Here is an 18,049-nt window from a genome sequence, read left to right as displayed (position 1 = left end):
CTTCACAGAAGTATGTTTAGGAATGAATCCCCAGTTATGGTTTTCAGAGCAGATGTGATTTCTTCAGTGGATTTAACAGAATATCGGCATAAAAAAATATTGGCAACTTGGTTTAAGTTGTCTGTATAAGGCTGTAAAGACTGAGAAATAATTTACAATTTAAATTTTCATTTGCAATGGTACTTTTGTCTCAGCTTTCACAGAAAAGCCCATTAATGTCTGATTAAAATATCAAGTGAGAGCACAATATTTTTAATTTAGATATTAACAGAAAAGCATGCCAAAAACAGAGAAAGGGAAAAATAAAGGGGCAAATAGATAGAAAGCTATGAAAGCTTGAAAAAAATATGCCACACAGCCATCAAATGTGTGACAAGCAAATATTTTGATAATTTAGTAGTTCCAGTTCTGTGTAAAGTTTTGCTCAAAAGTCCGCTGAAATGCAGATTATATCAATATATTGGATAAATGTAACCTACCTGTTCATTAAACTAAATCTCAGGTTCATGTTCCTAATATATGAGGCAAATATTTTGTGAGGCATAAAGTTACATGCAACAGGAAACCAAATCCCCCAGAATTTTGAGAAATATTTGCCTCAGTCTCTCCCATACAGAACACATTATCAAAAACTTCCAAGGGACTTTTTAGTCATAAAAATCAAGTTTTATTAGACTGGACTTTTTACATATTTATTACACTAACTCAGAATTTGCACAGAAAAAAAATCTTGATAATCTAAAACATAAAAAATTCTCTAGCAAGTGCAATTGCCCCAGAAACTAAATTAATATTCTCTTCAGGTGACTTCATGACAGTTATGTTCTTCTGCATAAAAATCCCAGGCTAAAAAGACAAGGACCAAAGAAGCAGAGGGTGGAAAAATGAGAGATAATAACAATAGTAATAAAATAATACTTTAAAAGGACAGGAAGCAAAAAGATATTAGGAAAATGAAAAGTTGTAGAGCTCTTAGTTGCCTCTAATTGACAAATAATTGAATCTTTATGTGCATTTAATTTAAAAGAGTCAATCCTAAATTTACCATAAGCGCCTTGACTTCAAAGCATTATTCACATCTCAATCCCCGGAACACACAAGCTGATGTACCTGTCCTCCATTCTCAACTGTCTAAATCATACATGTCATTTTGCTGCAACTTCTGGTCAAAGAGAAATATTCCCAGTAGTTAGAGCGCTTCTATAAAAATGGGATACAACTCAGAATGCAGTTCTGCAAAAAGAGGACTTTTGTTTAATGTGTACTTGCAGTGAAAAAGTAAAATGAAATGAAATGAAATGAAATAAAATAAAATAAAATAAAATAAAATAAAATAAAATAAAATAAAATAAAATAAAATAAAATAAAATAAAATAAAATAAAATAAAATAAAATAAAATGAGGAAAAAGCCATACAAATTTTAGGAAATAGACCTAAAATTCATGAGGTAACCAAGCATTTATAATCTCACCTCTCCAGAAGTTTCTTTTTTGGCCTAGCCCTGGTTGTTAAAGCTGATGTAGCAGAAAATAACTGTCTTGGGTAGAGACTTATGGTGCAGGAATATTGTTTTATGCTGTATCAGCAACAATTTCACATCAGTAGTAACTATTCCCCCTCTGCTGTGGGTAAATGTCAAACAATGAAGAAATATTTCCCTGTGTGTGGAAATCTTAGTCCCATTCCATACTTTTCAAATATCACATACCATGTATTTTTCAAAACTAAATACTGTAATATTTTGAGTCAACAATGGATAAAAAAAGAGTGAGGTGAACTCAGGAAGGAAAAGAAAAACTTTCTGAAATAATGAAAAAGTACTTGGGAGTCATAATGGCATAAAAATTGCTGTAAAGGAAATATTTCTAAAAACCATCTGAAGTTAGGTCTTCTCTAGTTGGGTATTCAATATAAAGTTACTCATGAAAGAGTTTCTCCTCCAGGACCTCAACTAAACTATTTATCAGTTAATTGGTTAAATAAAGATTTAGAAGCAAGTGGAGAGACAAATCAAGAGTTAAAAATTGATAGATTATTCTGCTCTTCCTGGTCTATAGTTTGTGGCTCTCATTGTGTCCTGCACAGGGAATAGAAACTGAAAGCTGTCCTGCTCTTGGAGGAGACATGATCCCACCAGGTCATCATGAAACACACTTCATATTTTGGTCTTCCCCTGCCGAAATGCCACTGGTCCTCACAGTAGGGAGATGTGGCCATCTCCTGGATGATGCAGAAGAATTTTCATCACTGTATACAAAATTGTACCAGCACAATGAAAAAGCTGCTAATGTAGTTAATAATTTCTCTGAGAACCAGCATTAAATCAATGGTAAAGACAAACCTATCTCTTTTAACATTTATAACATGAATGGGTTTAGAACATCTAACTATGTGGCTGTGGAATGAAAACGCTAAACAATATGCATAGCATCTATTAATTGTCTGGAATTTATGAATTAGGATTGTAGCCTAAATATATATGTGTGAATGTGTGTTAACACTATGAATATAATGTAAACACTGGGGGTAGACAAAAAAATTGGATTTCAGTGCAATTTGGTGGAATTTTTAAGAGGAGGTCACTAGTTTTGATATAAAGCAGGATGTGCAGCTCATAAATGCTCGCAGACACATGTAACTGTCCGAAAAGTTGCTGAAAATGTAAGCAATGACTCCTCCAAGAGAGATTTTCCACCTTCAGCTTTTAGGACAGCATGCCAAATATTCCATGTTTGCAATAAGTTATTCCTGTCACTGGAGCAAGTAACTGAAGTTCAGGTGTAAGATGTGTCAGCTTCCATGGGATGCCAGTTTAAATGAAATAAGCATTGCACATTAATAATCAGCTTTGAAGGCTAATTCCATAATTCTAACCCTCCTTGCAGCTTTTGACATTGAAATCCCTTGAGAAACAACAGAGCAAAACTGACAGTTTCCTCACAGATTATACAGCCCATCAATTCAACATCACAATTTATTTTATGGGCATTTTTCAGTGGTTGGGGTAAAAACCATCCAAAAGCACATATGGAGGGCTGGAACTGGAATTTCGTGTTTCTACATGTAGCTTGGGAAAAGAAAGGGGCTTCTGGGTTTGATTTATGATACCAGTGACTCAGGAAACATAATATACTTTCAACTATTATTAAAATAACAATGTTCTTTTAAAGAAATAGAAGATATTTTTAAAACATCCAACATTTTGCCACTAACTTGATATGAATTGATAATTTCAGGCAATGAAGGCTAGAATAATGTGGGCTATACACAATGGTGAAAGAAAAGGTCAAGCAGAGGCATTAAAATTTAAAGACTGAATTTAACTTTTGTTGCAGAAAATTGCTTTCACTAATGCCAAGTGCTGCTTTGCTCTGGGTCAAGACAACACTTATGCATGTGATTAATTTAAAACATATGCTTACTTCCATTGCTGTTCAGCAAAGTACCTAAGCCTATTCTGAACATTAATACAATAGCTGTATCTTTTCACTAAACCGGGGACTTCAAGATACAGAGGTTTTAGTTGTGTTTTCCTAGGATATTATTTTTATGAGAGAAAAATAATTTGATTTTCTGCAAGAATTTGTGGTGTTTTGGTTATTTCAATTTAAATTTTATTATTTTCCACACAAGAAAAAAAGTGAAACATATCGTATTGGCGTTTTTTAAAGGAGATTGAAACCTTTTCATAATCTTTAATTACACCCTTAACTGTGTATGCATTTGTTGCAACAGTCATACTGACATGCTCTGCTCTCAAGGAGGCCTGTGCATTTTTGTGGTTGGTAGAGTTTTTTTGGTTCGTTTGTTTTGTTTTTTTTTTTTTTTTTTTTTTCTAGTGTGTGGTATATTTTGATTTGTGTTTTGCTTTTTTTTTCCTAACAATTCCATATTGTTTACCTTGCCAGGTATTAAATCATATTTAGAGTACAGTGGGGAAAGTCTGTGAAGATTTTTTTAAAGTATATTTTTAGACACTGGCTATACAATTCAGTACTGCTCTAAAGCACTGGAAAATATTCTTTCTCAGCTTTAATGATCTCATAGTTCTTCAGCTTAGAGTAAAAATGACATTGCATACAAGAGCTGTTTGTTGCTATCCATTTCTAGGGGTCATGTAATTTATACTTTTTTGAAGATAACTAGAAAAAGGAGGTTGAAATGGAAGGCATAAAAATAGACAAAATAGAGATTCTCTGCTTTTGCAAAGCTATGAGAAATGTTCTTTTAAAACTATTAATAAAGCCACATGGTGCCAGTGTCATACATGTTGCACTCTTTTTTATAATCAAGTAATTCTTAAGCCATCAAAAATGGGAGTGTACATTGCACTTCAGTTTTTGTCATGATCAAAAAATTTCTAAGCATTCACTTAGTATTCAATCACTCACATGAGAAAAAAAATCCAGTTACACCAATGAAATGCTTTACAAACCTCACCTTGATTTCCATTCTCTTTCACACTATAATGGTTTCAATATCAATTCACAGATAAATTTACTTTTTTTGCAAATATTCTTTTGTTTTGTATATTCTCAAAATAGTATTTTTCACATATTTTCTCTTTCTTTTATACTTATCCTTACATTTTTATTTCAACATAGACAGACACACTGATTACACTGTGCAGAGGCTTCTTTTAGGAAGGTTGAACCTTGACTTCCCCACTTAAAAAAATAACCTGAAAGATCACAGAACATGTCTGTAAATCAGCAGAAAATACAATTTAGATATAAGTTTCCAAAGTGAACATTCAGCTCTACGACCTGCCTTAATCTGTACACTTGCCTCATCAAGAAGGCAAGTGGTAAAAGAGATTTACAGGAAAATAGGCTGTCCTTGTATAACAGCAGAAAATAACTTACTGGGTCAGAAAAAGGTGTCTCATATAATTTAGCCCTTTGTATTTAAGCAGACTAAATTCTGTTGCTAAGAAAAATGTGCATTAGCATTATCTGATAAATATAGTCCCAAAGATTAGCTAGGTGTCTAGTTCCTACAAAGCCAACTAATTAATTGAAAAATTAAAAAACTAAACCCAGTGGAATATAATTGAGTCTGTATAAAGGAACCTGTGCTCCAAAAACTTACAATAATACTAATAAGTTCCTATTGCAACACACTGCCCTATTTAAGTCACCATAAAACAGGCACACAGGTATATGGGTGATCAAGACAAGGATGCTCCAACAGGGAAAGAGCTTTTCATGTAATATCTTCTTGGACTAATCCAAACATTAATTTTCAAAAGGATCTAAGCACTGGAAAAAAATCTCTTCTTGTTGTCAGAGGATTACTAACTTTTAAAATTATACCTTCAGCATTCGCTCAACTTTATTTTCCAAGCCAAATGGGGATACAATATTAGGAATAGAGTCCTCAAAAACTGTCTGCAATAGTCAGGTCTCTGCTATTTGACATAATTAAGATTATTTGGGAGGTAGTATTTCTTCTGAGGATCTGTTTTCAATCCTCTTTACTATGCACTGACATACTGAAAAGATCAATCGCCCTATGGGATGAGAGTGCATAAAATATTATAGACATTAAATCCTCCCTAAAAATTCAGATGCATTTTTCAGGTCTGTGCATTTTATTCCACAGTCAAATGATTAAGACATATTGGGCTCCAATCTGAAAATGTGTTTAAAATCTGGAGCTATGTCAGACTGCTGTCTGAGTTTGCAAAAGGATTAGCAATTTGTGACTTGTGTCAAAATATCTGGCCTAAAGTGACAGAAATAATATATTTTCCTGACTTAATGAATGTGAAAAAAATCTGGCAAAAGAAAAAAAGATCCCACCACAGCACACATAGAAATCAGAGGTATTTATCCTTAGCAGTTCGCAGTGTTTCAGCAGAAGTCATTGCATTGATCAGAATTTTAGCAGGGACACCTTTGTGTGACCTTGAACTGGTCACATAAACTCATTAGGGGTCTTATGGCAAGGAATGGAGCCATTAGAAATGCTGATTACATTGCACTAATGTGATAGTTAATATGTATGAAAGGGTCTCTAGAATTAAAATGTATGGGTAGCTGTATATGGTGATATAGTCTTATAACCAAGTGAAAGAGAAGGTAAAGAGAGTCCACAAATGCTGACAAAAGTGAATTGATTTCTGTGGGGAAGTGCAGAGTCTTTACACAGAACCCCACTAACCAAGGCTTTTTCCCTTCCATGGCTCTGACAGACTGAACCTGTGCTGAGATTGTGAGGGTCATATCAGAGCAAATACCAAATAAACCCCTCTCTAATGACCTAATGTAATGATTGCTATCATAACAACTGGGGACCAAGGTAGTGAAGAAATAAAAAAGGAAGGATGCAGCTCTAGGTTTGAGCTTCTATCTAGGCTTTGGTGGTGAAAGGAGGAAGAAATGTGTTGGACATGAAAATTACAGCTACATTAAACTGGGAATGGGGTTCAGAAGGACTCACATACCCTGTTCCATCTGTCTCCATGGAGTGGAGCCTTAGGCAGCCAACAGCCCTTTTGCAGAGCTTCAGCTGGACTAAATGGCCATTCTATAAAAAAGGGCAGAGGAGTGGATCCACTGACTCCCAATGACACAGATGAATTGCTAGCAACATTTATTTTTACTTTCTATATAGATATCAATCCAATAAGAAAAAATATCACTTATATATCATAGGAAGATTATACAATATTAAGAGTTCATCTCATAATGTAAAAATATTACTGAATTTTTTTCCTTGTTTTAATTATGATAACACCTTATTGATTAGTAAGTCTATTCTTTAAGCAATGATATAGACTTCACCAGGTGCTGTCACTTAGAAAAATACTTTATCACACAAATAACTGTGGCAGAATCTAAAAATCATTATAATGAGACCTGGAATATTTTAGTTACCCCCATCAAATTACCACACAGGTGGAAGATTTCTTTCTCTGTGGGATAACACTATTATTCCTCTGTATGGATTCATTCTCCCTGGACCATCTGTGTTTAATCTTGCAAAGGGGCAGGGGTAATATGATGGAAAATCCATTTCATATGGCTGATCAATTCACATACTCTACCAATCTCCCAAATTGAACTTACACTTCACGTATGGCCATATTTAGCCAATATTCAAAAGTAATGAATGTTATTCACCTCATTTATGGATGGAGAGCACTTTCAAAAAACTTGTTGTCTGTTATAAATGTAAGAATGATAAGAGCAACTGTGCTGTTACAGAATACCTGACTTTCTCCAGAGGATTTCACTAAGTATGTAGGTATTTGATAAACAATGTGCATTGCAGAATTGTTAAGAAATACCAACAGTCGACATATATTAAAGCACAGTTCTTATGAGGTATCATTGATGAATCCTTTTACTGAATGTTTCCCTAAGTTTTATTATTGCTAGAAAGATTATTTTTTTTAATTTAGCGGTGATTTAAACAATCACATGATTTCTTTCCTAGTAAAGTTCACAAAAGTACTGAGGAGGCCAAAAGAAGAAAGAGAAAAGGTTAATGAGAGCTCAGGTTATGGAATGCTTGTAATACTGAGTTAAAGGTCAGAAGCTTGCTAAGTAGATTTTAACACAACCATATCTAAAGTGTTGCATCTTGGAATAGGGAACAGAGTTTGTTATCTGAAGCACATCAGAGCTCCCTAGAAGGTGGAAGTTCAGATCCTTCTTCAGGCTGCTTTCATGCATTAGACTCAGGTGCCTCATTTAGGATCTTGGCTATCCCAATGCCTTATTAAATCTGACACTGAGAGGCAACGCCAGCAATCTTTTCATTTACCTTGTTATACAAGACTGATAATTAAGTGCCCCAGCAAAGTGTGTAACCTGGGATAACTCTGTGCTCAAGTGAAGAACACTGGGTCAAGTGCAAACTGCTAAAAAGAGATTTCTCATTGAGATACTGTGCCAAGAACTCAGCACTTGAGTCCATGAATGAGGAATCTCAAACAGAGGTGGGGCAGCGACCTTGCCTGCACACACACCATGGAATAGCATGTGTGATTCTAGTGTCTGCACTTCCAGAAGATGTGAAAATACTGCAGAGAGTTCACAGGAAGGACACAAATAAGACTGAGGAGTCCTGGTGATAGGAGGTTTAAGGAGCTATATTTATTCAGCTTATCAAAAAAAGTGAAGAGGTGGCTTGATCTTTGTGCATAGGTACTTACATGAGGAAAACGTGGAAAAGATAGTGGGAGATTTTAACTTTGCTATCAAAGGAATATCACGGTTAAATGACAGGAAGCTGAAGTTAGACAAAAAATTGACCTTAAATAAGTGGCTATTTCCTAACACTAAAAGTAATTAAATATTAGAACAGCTAATATTGAGGTCAGAGAAATAGTGGTGTTATGCCTTTCCCCCTTTTGCAGCACAGCACCTCTGTTGTTTGCTGTGAGCATATATGTTGTCTTCACCATTATTTTCTGAGTTAGATACCATTTTACCCTCTCTTAAAATGTATGCATATTCAACTTCCAGAACATGAAATGCTTTAACCTAAAAAGTGTGGGGTGTATGGATGCTTTGGTGCAATTTGGCAGTCTCTGGTGTGAGCATGCAGACCAGAGGATATAAATGAACCCCTCTGGTAAAAGATTTTATGACATGTGTCACCCACTTGGATGAACTTCATATCTGTTTAGTGGATGGTGCTCCAAATGCTGACTTTTCACCCATGCAGAACACTGTGACTCTGAGCAAATATTTTCAGGGCAAGAATTTGTCACACATTCTATCTGATGAAGAAATGACCAACACCCACTTCTATTTGGTCACTGAAACCAAACCAGATGTTCCTCCTCCTTAATCCTCTGAAAACAGTGTGGAGATGAGGTAATAGGAGCAAGCATGGAGAGGGATCAACTTGGCAAGTCATTGCTTGTTTTGATTATAAAAATACGTCAGAAACAACTTTATTATTGTAAAATAATAGATAGAAATATGTCTACAATTTTGCTTCTCAACAAAGCTGGAAGAATAATGACATTATCATGTGCTGGTCAAGAGCAGAAGATTTATGTCATGTCAAAGATAAACTGAGATCTGGCATATTCTCTCATGACTTGTATGTGAATTCACTCTAGTTTGTTAAAGCAAGAGCTGGGGAGCTCATGCTGCCTGTGTTTGGTTGGTGTAGAGGGGTAAACAGAAATCTTATTGCACAATTGAACCTTTTCTTGGTTTTTCATTGAATCACAGAGCGTATAGAAAAAGAAGTGTCTTTCCCCACACTCAACAAAACATTAAAGGCAACATAGATTAAAAAAAAGGTTCCAACTTGACCAAACTGTCTTCCAAGAAAAAAAAATACAGCTGCTGCTTACCAAAAGCAAGTTGTCTCTAACAGGACTAAATACTCAGATCTGGTCTCCCCTGATAAGCAGGATCTCAGTTGGCAAATTGAGGAGCAAATAACATAATAAGGAATACATTAGATTAGGAACACCTAGAGGAGAATCCCAAAAACCACCAGTGCATTTTGTGGAAAGGGTGGCTCAATCCATCAGCCTTTCAAAGTGAAGAAATACAGCTGGAGGCAGTTTACTGAGTTAAATGAGGCACTGAAATGGCACCCTGCCAGCTTCATGTACATATTAAAAATTTACAGTGTGTTATGGAGGAAAAATTCTTCATGCATAGTTCTTTCTCATAAATTTAATTCCCTCAACAGGTTTTGTCATGCAGAGATGCCTTCCTCTTCAGGAATCAGCTCTATCTTGTCCCCATGTAGCTTGCAAAAAATTGGGATATTGTTTCTGCACAGTTTTCTTTTGGAATTTCTACTAATTTTGCAGGTCCTATAGAGGCAGAGTAATTTTTTAGCTGTACTTGGTGAAACTCCCATGTGTACTTGTTAAAGGTGTTTTGTGAGTTAGTGAATAAGGCAGAATGGATCACTGGAAAGCCTCCAGGACACCCCTACACCTGCTGCTCTACTGAACAGATAACTCATAAAGATAAATCATTACCTGACTGAAGATAGGTCCTTTGATTTATCTAAGGTTCATTAAAACTCACCCAGGCTATTTCCAGCTATGCAGAACAGTGCCAGAGGACTCTTTTACCAGCAGCTAGATGTGGAGAAACAGACTGAGACAGAAAGCACTTCCTTGTCACCTGCCAAAACTGAGAAATTTATACAATTGCAAAAGGAAGACACTAAATGCAGGTGCTTCCCCTTTCCTCTGCCCCACCATGTTTGCTGGCATCAAAGTCAACAAGAGAAACAAATGTCAATTTGGTGAGAATCCAAGCAAAATAAGATTTTTTTCTGAACATTTCTTCATCCTCTATATGTTGTTTGAAGACATATCAGACTTTATCTCACAGAGTATATGGGAAGGATGCATGTGCATTTCCAGATGAAAAGGTTGGGGTTTTTCAGGGTCTCTGACTGTTGCTTTCTTCAGGAAAAATAATCTTTATTTTAATGGATGAAATTAAAAAAAAACCACAAAAACCTGGAAGAACCCAATCTTTTCTGACCTGCACTGATTTTTGACATTGGAAGCATTTCATGAAGCCAGAGACAATGAATTCATTTACTACCTGGCTATGTTTTCTTGGACAAGACTTTATAACATGTTCTGTTGCAAACACCAGTAGTTGTTCTGTCTGCAAAGTCAGCACTACTACTTTTCCTAATTTGTAACTTTTTTCTAAATGGCAGAAAAACATTGGGTATTTTGCTGAAATGTTTAAATTTGGAAAAGCAACATTGATCAAAGTAATTAGAAATAGAGAAAAAGATAAAAAGCTGCAGTCAGTGACTATACTTATATATTTTTAGACATATAGCAACTGAAACAGCTTTATGAAACTCAGCAGCCTGGAATTCCACAGTGAAATCAATTAAGCTGATATTGGGATAGAGTGCAGTAAACCCTTTTATATTTAATCTTTCAAATGGATATATAGTGTATAATAGAACTTATATGTAATTTGATTTAGAAAAATACATTTGGTTGTACTCTGGTGGTACAACATAAGTTTGATGTAGAATTAAATAAACCAATATTTATTTCCTGTTGGTTTCTATGATCAACATATTAAGACAAAATGCATGGCATAATGAAATTTCTAGAACCACAGAAAGCACAAAAGAAGCTGTAATGTATCATAGCACAATGTGCATGTGAAAGATTTCAAAGCACATTTCATTCACTACATTGTAAGAATAATACCTTCTACAGAGACTGGCTGAGGAATGGACATTATTGCTGTGTTTTTCAAGAACATTAGAAATTCTGTTTTAAGGCAGTTCCATAGTATAATGACCTGCCAATGAAGCAATCAAATTCTGCCTATTTTTAGAAATCTCCTTTTGGCTTCATGATTTCTTGACAGGAGCTCAGTGTTCTGCAAGACACAGCTCAAACCTGGTTTTGATATGAAAAGATGGATTTGTGGTTGTACAAGTATTTAGGATTTTTTACAGGAGGCAGAATGCTCCTTTTCACAAACTGTACTGCGCCTCACAAACCCATGCTAAATCAGGATGCCATTCAGTGTGCTTGTGATCGTGGCTTTGGGAAATCTCCACTGTTCAAAGGAAAACCAGCAATGCTCCATTTTCTTACCAAAGGGCTATTCAGAAATGGATGACTATGTAAACTTTTGTTGGAAGCCAACTACAAAGTAAATGTAGTCCTGCAAAAGTCCCCGCAACACGGGATTAGTGATCACCAAGACCCAGAGCCTTAACTGGATGTTAGGTTCCAACAGGTTCCTCTTTGGCCTGCTCAGTAAAAGGGAAGAGGCAATGTTGCAGAAGATACAGCGCTGCTGTTCTGTCACGTGCCTAAATGCCTCTCTAAATTCATCTCTAGGTTACATTTATATACCATTAATAACTTAGGAACCCTGCAGTTTTTATTGAGACAGTGCCATACTCCCCACTCCATCAGCTCAGGGAGCACGATTGAAACTTCTAGTTAAGGTCCTTGACTACAGAGCAAATATTTTTCTATGCTGATACTGCTGGTTAATAATTCCATATGAAAGTCTGCATCTACCTTCATATGCTGCATTAGTTATATCTGGATACCCAGAAGTTTGCCATAAAGGGCTCCCTCCCTTCCTTCATCCCACACCTTACACCTCAACATGTCTGAGAAGTGACATTGCTCAAATATATACGAGCCTCAAACATAAATTGTGCTACTCAGGCATGAGGAGGTGTAAAGAGATATACAGTCATACTTTAAATACTGTTTCATTTGCTACTGTCCTTTCCAGGACAGTCAGACAGTGAGAAAATGGCAAGAGAGATGAGTGGAAGAAACAGAGGACAGTAATCAGACGTTTTGGGAAGAGGACACGCTGACCAAACAGATGAGCAGAGACTGAGCTGCATCTTTTTGCAGAAGCATCTTGTCCTTTCACTTCCTGCAGTTGCACCATGTCCTTATCACTCAAAAAAAGCAGGATTACAATTTGCCCATCCAACCACATACCATGTGCTATTTTTAACCTACCATATAAATGGCATCTGTCTTTTCTAATCCTGATGGTCAGCTTTTCAGATAACAGGAAAAAGTATAGCTACTTGTTAGTGTAGAAAATATATTTCCTGTCTACACAACAAAAACAAAAACAAAAAAAGGAAATTTTCCCATGATTTCAGTGTGGGTAAAATTTTAGAACCTCAGTGTGACAAGAGAGAATAATAAACAAAAATAAGGGAAGGAAGGATAAGATAAGGGGATGATCATGGGTCACCCAGTCTTATATATATCTTGTTTCTCTTTTTTTTTTTTTTTTTTTTTTTTAGTAGGCTTCTATTTTTATTAGTCTGTTGTTTATGCTTTCTAAAATAGTGTTCCTACACATACAGCCACTGCTTCCTTACAAACTTTACTGGGAAGCCTGACAGGAGGTTTGTGAGAGGAGCAAAGAACACACACATCCTCCTTATTTAAACATTGCTTATTATCGAGGTCCTTCCTTAATATTAGAAGACAGTGTGTTTCTGCAATTAATACAACTCTGAATCTAAATGCTGTGCTGGAGTCCAAACTTCTGAGATTCTTCTCATTTTGACAGCAGTTGGAGGTGCACAGCATGGGTTGGATCCTTGGAGATTGATTCTGCTGATGTTTTCATTTGTTTTGTCAAAAGGATGCATTATTACTCAGAAAAGATTAATCAAAAACATTTGCCTGAAGTAAATCCCTTGATTTCTATGAGTACACTTCAAAAAAAATTTATATATGAAATTAACATTTATTTAAACCAAGAGTTCCTGGCCATAAGGGAAAGCAAGAACTCCCTTGGATGGTGCTGTAGCTCCATGACAAGGGCTCAGCTCCACCAGGAGACATCACGTGAACCAACCAAACAAAACCATTGACCAGCAACCCTTCCTGACACCTGCCACTTAAAAGCAGTCTTATCTTTGGGTTATGGATCATCTCCATCTATATAAATCCCACCTCACAAAGTGCATTTCCCTGGTTCACTTGCCAAAGCTGTCACCACACGTGCCTTCAGCAGCCTAGATCTGATGCCCAAGGAGTTTTACATGCTAATTTAAAATGAGAGGTTGGTACCTCTGCTGAGTCTTTAAACCTGCTTAATATAGCTGAGACAGAAAGGATCCCAGTGCTTGAGATGTCCAGGCAATTTCTATTTTTGCATAAGAAATATATTCAAAATATTGATGATATGTTCTTCTTTGATCTCTGCAGTACTGTGACTCAGCTGTAAGGATCATTAAGGAGCTTACATGCACTTGCTGAACAAGACCAGTATGAAGAAGAAGAATTTAGCAAAGATTCATTAAAAAAATCAATCTCCCATCAAACTAACACATATTTTGATATTTGATGTATTTTTTAAAAATAAACAAAAAAAAAAAACAACAACAAAAAAGTAAACCCCAACAGATTTAGCTATAACTCCCTCAAAAATTTAATATTTTTTTCTTAAGAATTACTTTATCAGCTTAGCTAGTGAAAAACACACCAAAAAACCTAAGATGAAAAAGTCTCTGGATTCTTTGCATAATTCTCCAGTATATACTTTCAAATATTAGTGAGTTCCTCTGATCATAAACTAAATTATAGTCCAGCATTACATTTCATCAGGGAAAATATCTATCAGATGAGAAAGGTGAACAACTGAACTTAAATATTTATTTTAAACCACAGAGGCTTTGCTGGAATCTAGACTGAAAGAACCAGTACTATAAACCAAATTTCTTACCTCTGAAGGATGTCCAGCTCTTATAAACGTACAGTGTGGATCAAAAGCTCCTGTTCCACAAGCCAGAAGATGGGTCCTGTTGTATCGGTGAAGGACACGGATGTAATTGGCACATTCATCCTAATTTATGTAAAAAATAAACACAGGGAAATATTATCTTTCAAATTATTTTTTTAGTGTCATATGTGCCCATAGGTGATGTTCTAATATTGAATATTTCTATTCTATTTCATTTCATATTACTAACTCTGCTCCATAAGTTTCATGGGTGGATATTTTTACATTAAAAAAGCAAGTTTAGAGCACTGATTGATCATGTCTTATTGAAGATGCTTAACCAGTTAGGAGTTATAATTATAAAAACACTTTTGTGCTTCTTTAGTCATGGAGATATCTGCAAATCTGAATAGATCATTACTATGTACTATTGGATACATAAGACACAAACATAAGATTCAGAGCATCAGATGTGAATGGTCAGCAAACAGCTTCTCTCTAGAGTTAAATACTTTATCACTATACAAATATAATTTTTAATTGCACCATTAATTTATTGTATTATTAATTGGTAATCAATATTTTTATATTGTATAGACACATACTTTGTTTGTTTCCACTGTTTGAAAAAGAAATATTCATTTCCCCCAGGGCAATACTTTGGGACTCATTAGTGTATTTGCAGCTTCATAAATATTACAATTAAAACATTTTCAAACATTCCTTTGAGATGTGGGGTCATTATTCCTGTGCTAACTAGAAATGGAGACAGTGAGATAAAAATATTCCTTGATTTTGGGACTCTTGGGATTCCTGGGATTTGGTTTTAGAATTTTTTTTGGTGTTTTGCAATGGTTTCTATTAGTGGAGCAAAATTACTGTTCATTTCAATTCATTGCTCAGCATTTCTGCAACTTAGAACCCTGAGCTTTAAGAGTCACATCAAGTTTAAGACATTTAAAATGGAATTAATTCCAGCTAACTTTGTCCTGGCATTTAGACATGTAATTTATGGAATTCTCTCTGGGTTTTTCAATAGCCAGTGAAGTAGGCCAGACATGTCCAAAAGGCAATTGATACAATCCTGAAATGAACATACAAGACAGAGTGAGGGAATTTCCTTTTTTGAAAATTTCCAGTGTTTCACTGATAACTACTCTCATTTTTGGACTGCTGTATTTGTGTGAGAACAATTCTGGATCTTATTAACAACTGCAAGAACTTAATATCAAAAAGGAACGGTCTTCAGGGAAATCATGGGCAGAATTCAGCACTTGCAAATCCACATTAGGTTCAAAACTAAGAAACCATCTTTCTTCTTTCTTCAAATCCCTGAAATCATTATGTGTAAGTCTTCCATTTGCTCCAGCAAATAAAAAAGGATAGAAATCTCTCCCTCTACTTCATTCTCCTTAATTGTTCATCCTCAGGATATATCATGCTAATTCATAGAAGTAAGTACCCTACACAAGACATAACCTGTTGTGTAATAAATATTATGCATATACAAAGGGCAAACCAACCTTTTAATATCTTACTTTTGGAATGTCTTGATTTGTAACCAATTTGTTCCTTTTTTTATTTTTTGGGAAATAAAAAACAAAGTCAGACGAATTGAGAGAAGAATGGGATTAAATGAGCAGCATGTGATCCTCTTTGTATGGATCAGCACTCAAAGACAGAAGTGTCCACTTTTTATGTTCATTTCCCAAATGTTTGCTGACTTGTGGTAGCAAAATGCTATTTCATAGGTGTTTTATGATGCTATGAAGTTTTTGAATAGATGCTTTACTGGGTGCTGATGCTGTTCATGATTCTCCCTCTCCTCCTTCCTGATTTATTCCCTTTGTTTGCTCTCAGTGGTGGTCGGTTTTTTACTCCATGGTTTCCTTTTTTATCCATATACACTTTCAACTCTTGATCTTTATACCAAAATCATTTTAGGGAATTTTTTTTTTTTTTAATGGGAAAAATCTGCACTTTTTTTTTTTTTTTTTTTTTTTTCTCTTATGTGCCTTTGAAGGAATGCCTGAAAAAAAATCTGCAAAAAAACCCCTAGGATGTGGAAATACCAAACATAGAAACCACTAATTCAAAATGGCCAGACTTGGTAGTTTATAAACAGATGACAAAAGGTGCTGTTCTGGGAAGTGTCAGGCAAAAAAGCATTGCTGATAACCCTACTAATAATGTACTTTACACAGAGCAGGGAAGAGATGCATCATCCAAGGGAACATTGAAATAAGACTTCTTTATACTATATCAATTAATTAAATACTAGGGTTGTCTTTATGATGCTCCACAGATAAATTAATAGATCTGTGGAACTTTATTAATCTGAAACTTCTCAGTGTGGAGGAGTGAGGCATCTCTACAGAATATGATTTATATCTGAATGATTTCCAATTCTGATAAAGTAATTCAGAGTAATTGAAAACTCTCACACTGCAGGCTAGCAGGTGTGATTCCTGGCACACAGGATGACAGCTGAAGGATTTTTTTTTCTTTGCCTTCCCTCAAATCAGGAAAGCATGGCCTTATTTTAAGAGTATGCACATGCTGTTAAGAAAAGCCTTTTTAAATTGTCCTATGAAGTCTGTTACAAGCTCTGGAAATGTTTATGACTAAAGTACCTGCCTTTTTACTGCTACAACAAGAACAGATAACTTTTTAAGGTTATATAAGCTTGTGAAAGTGGTCAGTTCTATTTTAGAGAAAGAGGCAGCAAAGTACATGTGAAGTGTTTCAGTGCTGAGAAGCTTTTTACAGTATTATCAGTTCTACTTAATAATTAGCCTTGGATAACAGATCTTTTGCAAAGGAAAATAAAAAATAGAAACAGCATGGAAATAAGCAAAAAAGTTTGAAATACAGAAATTTTTTCCTAGACTTTGTAGTGTGAAAAATAGCATTAAAAATTAAAATTGACAAAGGGTTGAATTTAAGACATTATATTATTAAGTCAATATTGGTTTATGGCTACAAAAAATAAGGGTGAAAAGAAAAATAGTAGGACAGTTTTTTTATTCTAATTTAGATTACTTTCAGGTTGAGTAATTTATCTTACTGAATGCTGAGCATGCTGATGAAATTAATAAGGTTTCTTGATATTAATTAGTGTAATTCATTCACATAGTCCATACATAATGGTCTCGTGTGAGGATCAAAATATTGTTTGGTATTACAATATTACAAAATTTTAAAATTTTAATGTATTTTTCTTAAAGGGTATACTTCTAGAATCTTGTGATTATTTAAAAGTTCTGGGTTTTTTCTGTAAAAGCAGTAGTTATTCCAAAGCTTCATGTTGCAGAGAAATGTGGGAAACACATGAAGCTCTTTAAATTATCACATTCATAGAATGCAAATCTGAGGAATTATAACAACAAACTGGATTGCAAAAAGGTTTTGAGTTTTAAGGAAACATAAGTCTGAGGGAGCTATCTTTGTTTTGAAACAACAGTACCTATTTCTGCATTTTTTAACAAAACAGATATTGTCAGTGTATCAGAAAATATGTAGTGGTAGAAGAAGCATGGTAGAGCTTTAACTCCTAAAAGCCAATGCTTAGAGGTAGTATCACATAAAAGCCAAATAATTTAGGTTTGGGATTCATTTAATATGACAATAAAGTTCAGCCATTGAAGGAAAACCACCATTTTCAACCAAAGCCACCTGAAATTATCAAGGATATAAAAGTAACCTGAAAAAGTAGAATGAACTCGTAAGTTCAAAAAGGATCAATTCTAGACCAGGTGATTGTTGGAGTATTACTATTATTATTATTATTATTATTATTATTATTATTATTATTATTATTATTATTATTATTATTATTATTATTATT

The 18,049-nt window shown here is 34.9% G+C and overlaps 1 protein-coding gene across 1 annotated transcript in view; it reads right to left on the bottom strand.

The window, feature by feature from the left end:
• SEMA3E (semaphorin 3E) overlaps positions 1–18,049 on the bottom strand; it is a 126,943-nt gene that overhangs the window by 33,785 nt on the left and 75,109 nt on the right. The window contains exon 4 of the mRNA XM_063153783.1: positions 14,206–14,325. Coding sequence (XP_063009853.1) covers positions 14,206–14,325 — 120 coding nt within the window. The remainder of the gene's footprint in view (positions 1–14,205; positions 14,326–18,049) is intronic.

This window comes from Melospiza melodia, chromosome 4 (assembly GCF_035770615.1).
Source record: "Melospiza melodia melodia isolate bMelMel2 chromosome 4, bMelMel2.pri, whole genome shotgun sequence".
In the NCBI taxonomy this organism is placed as follows: Eukaryota; Metazoa; Chordata; class Aves; order Passeriformes; family Passerellidae; genus Melospiza; species Melospiza melodia.
The sequence above is the reverse complement of the archived record's forward strand: the minus strand, read 5'-3'. Positions and strand labels throughout refer to the sequence as shown.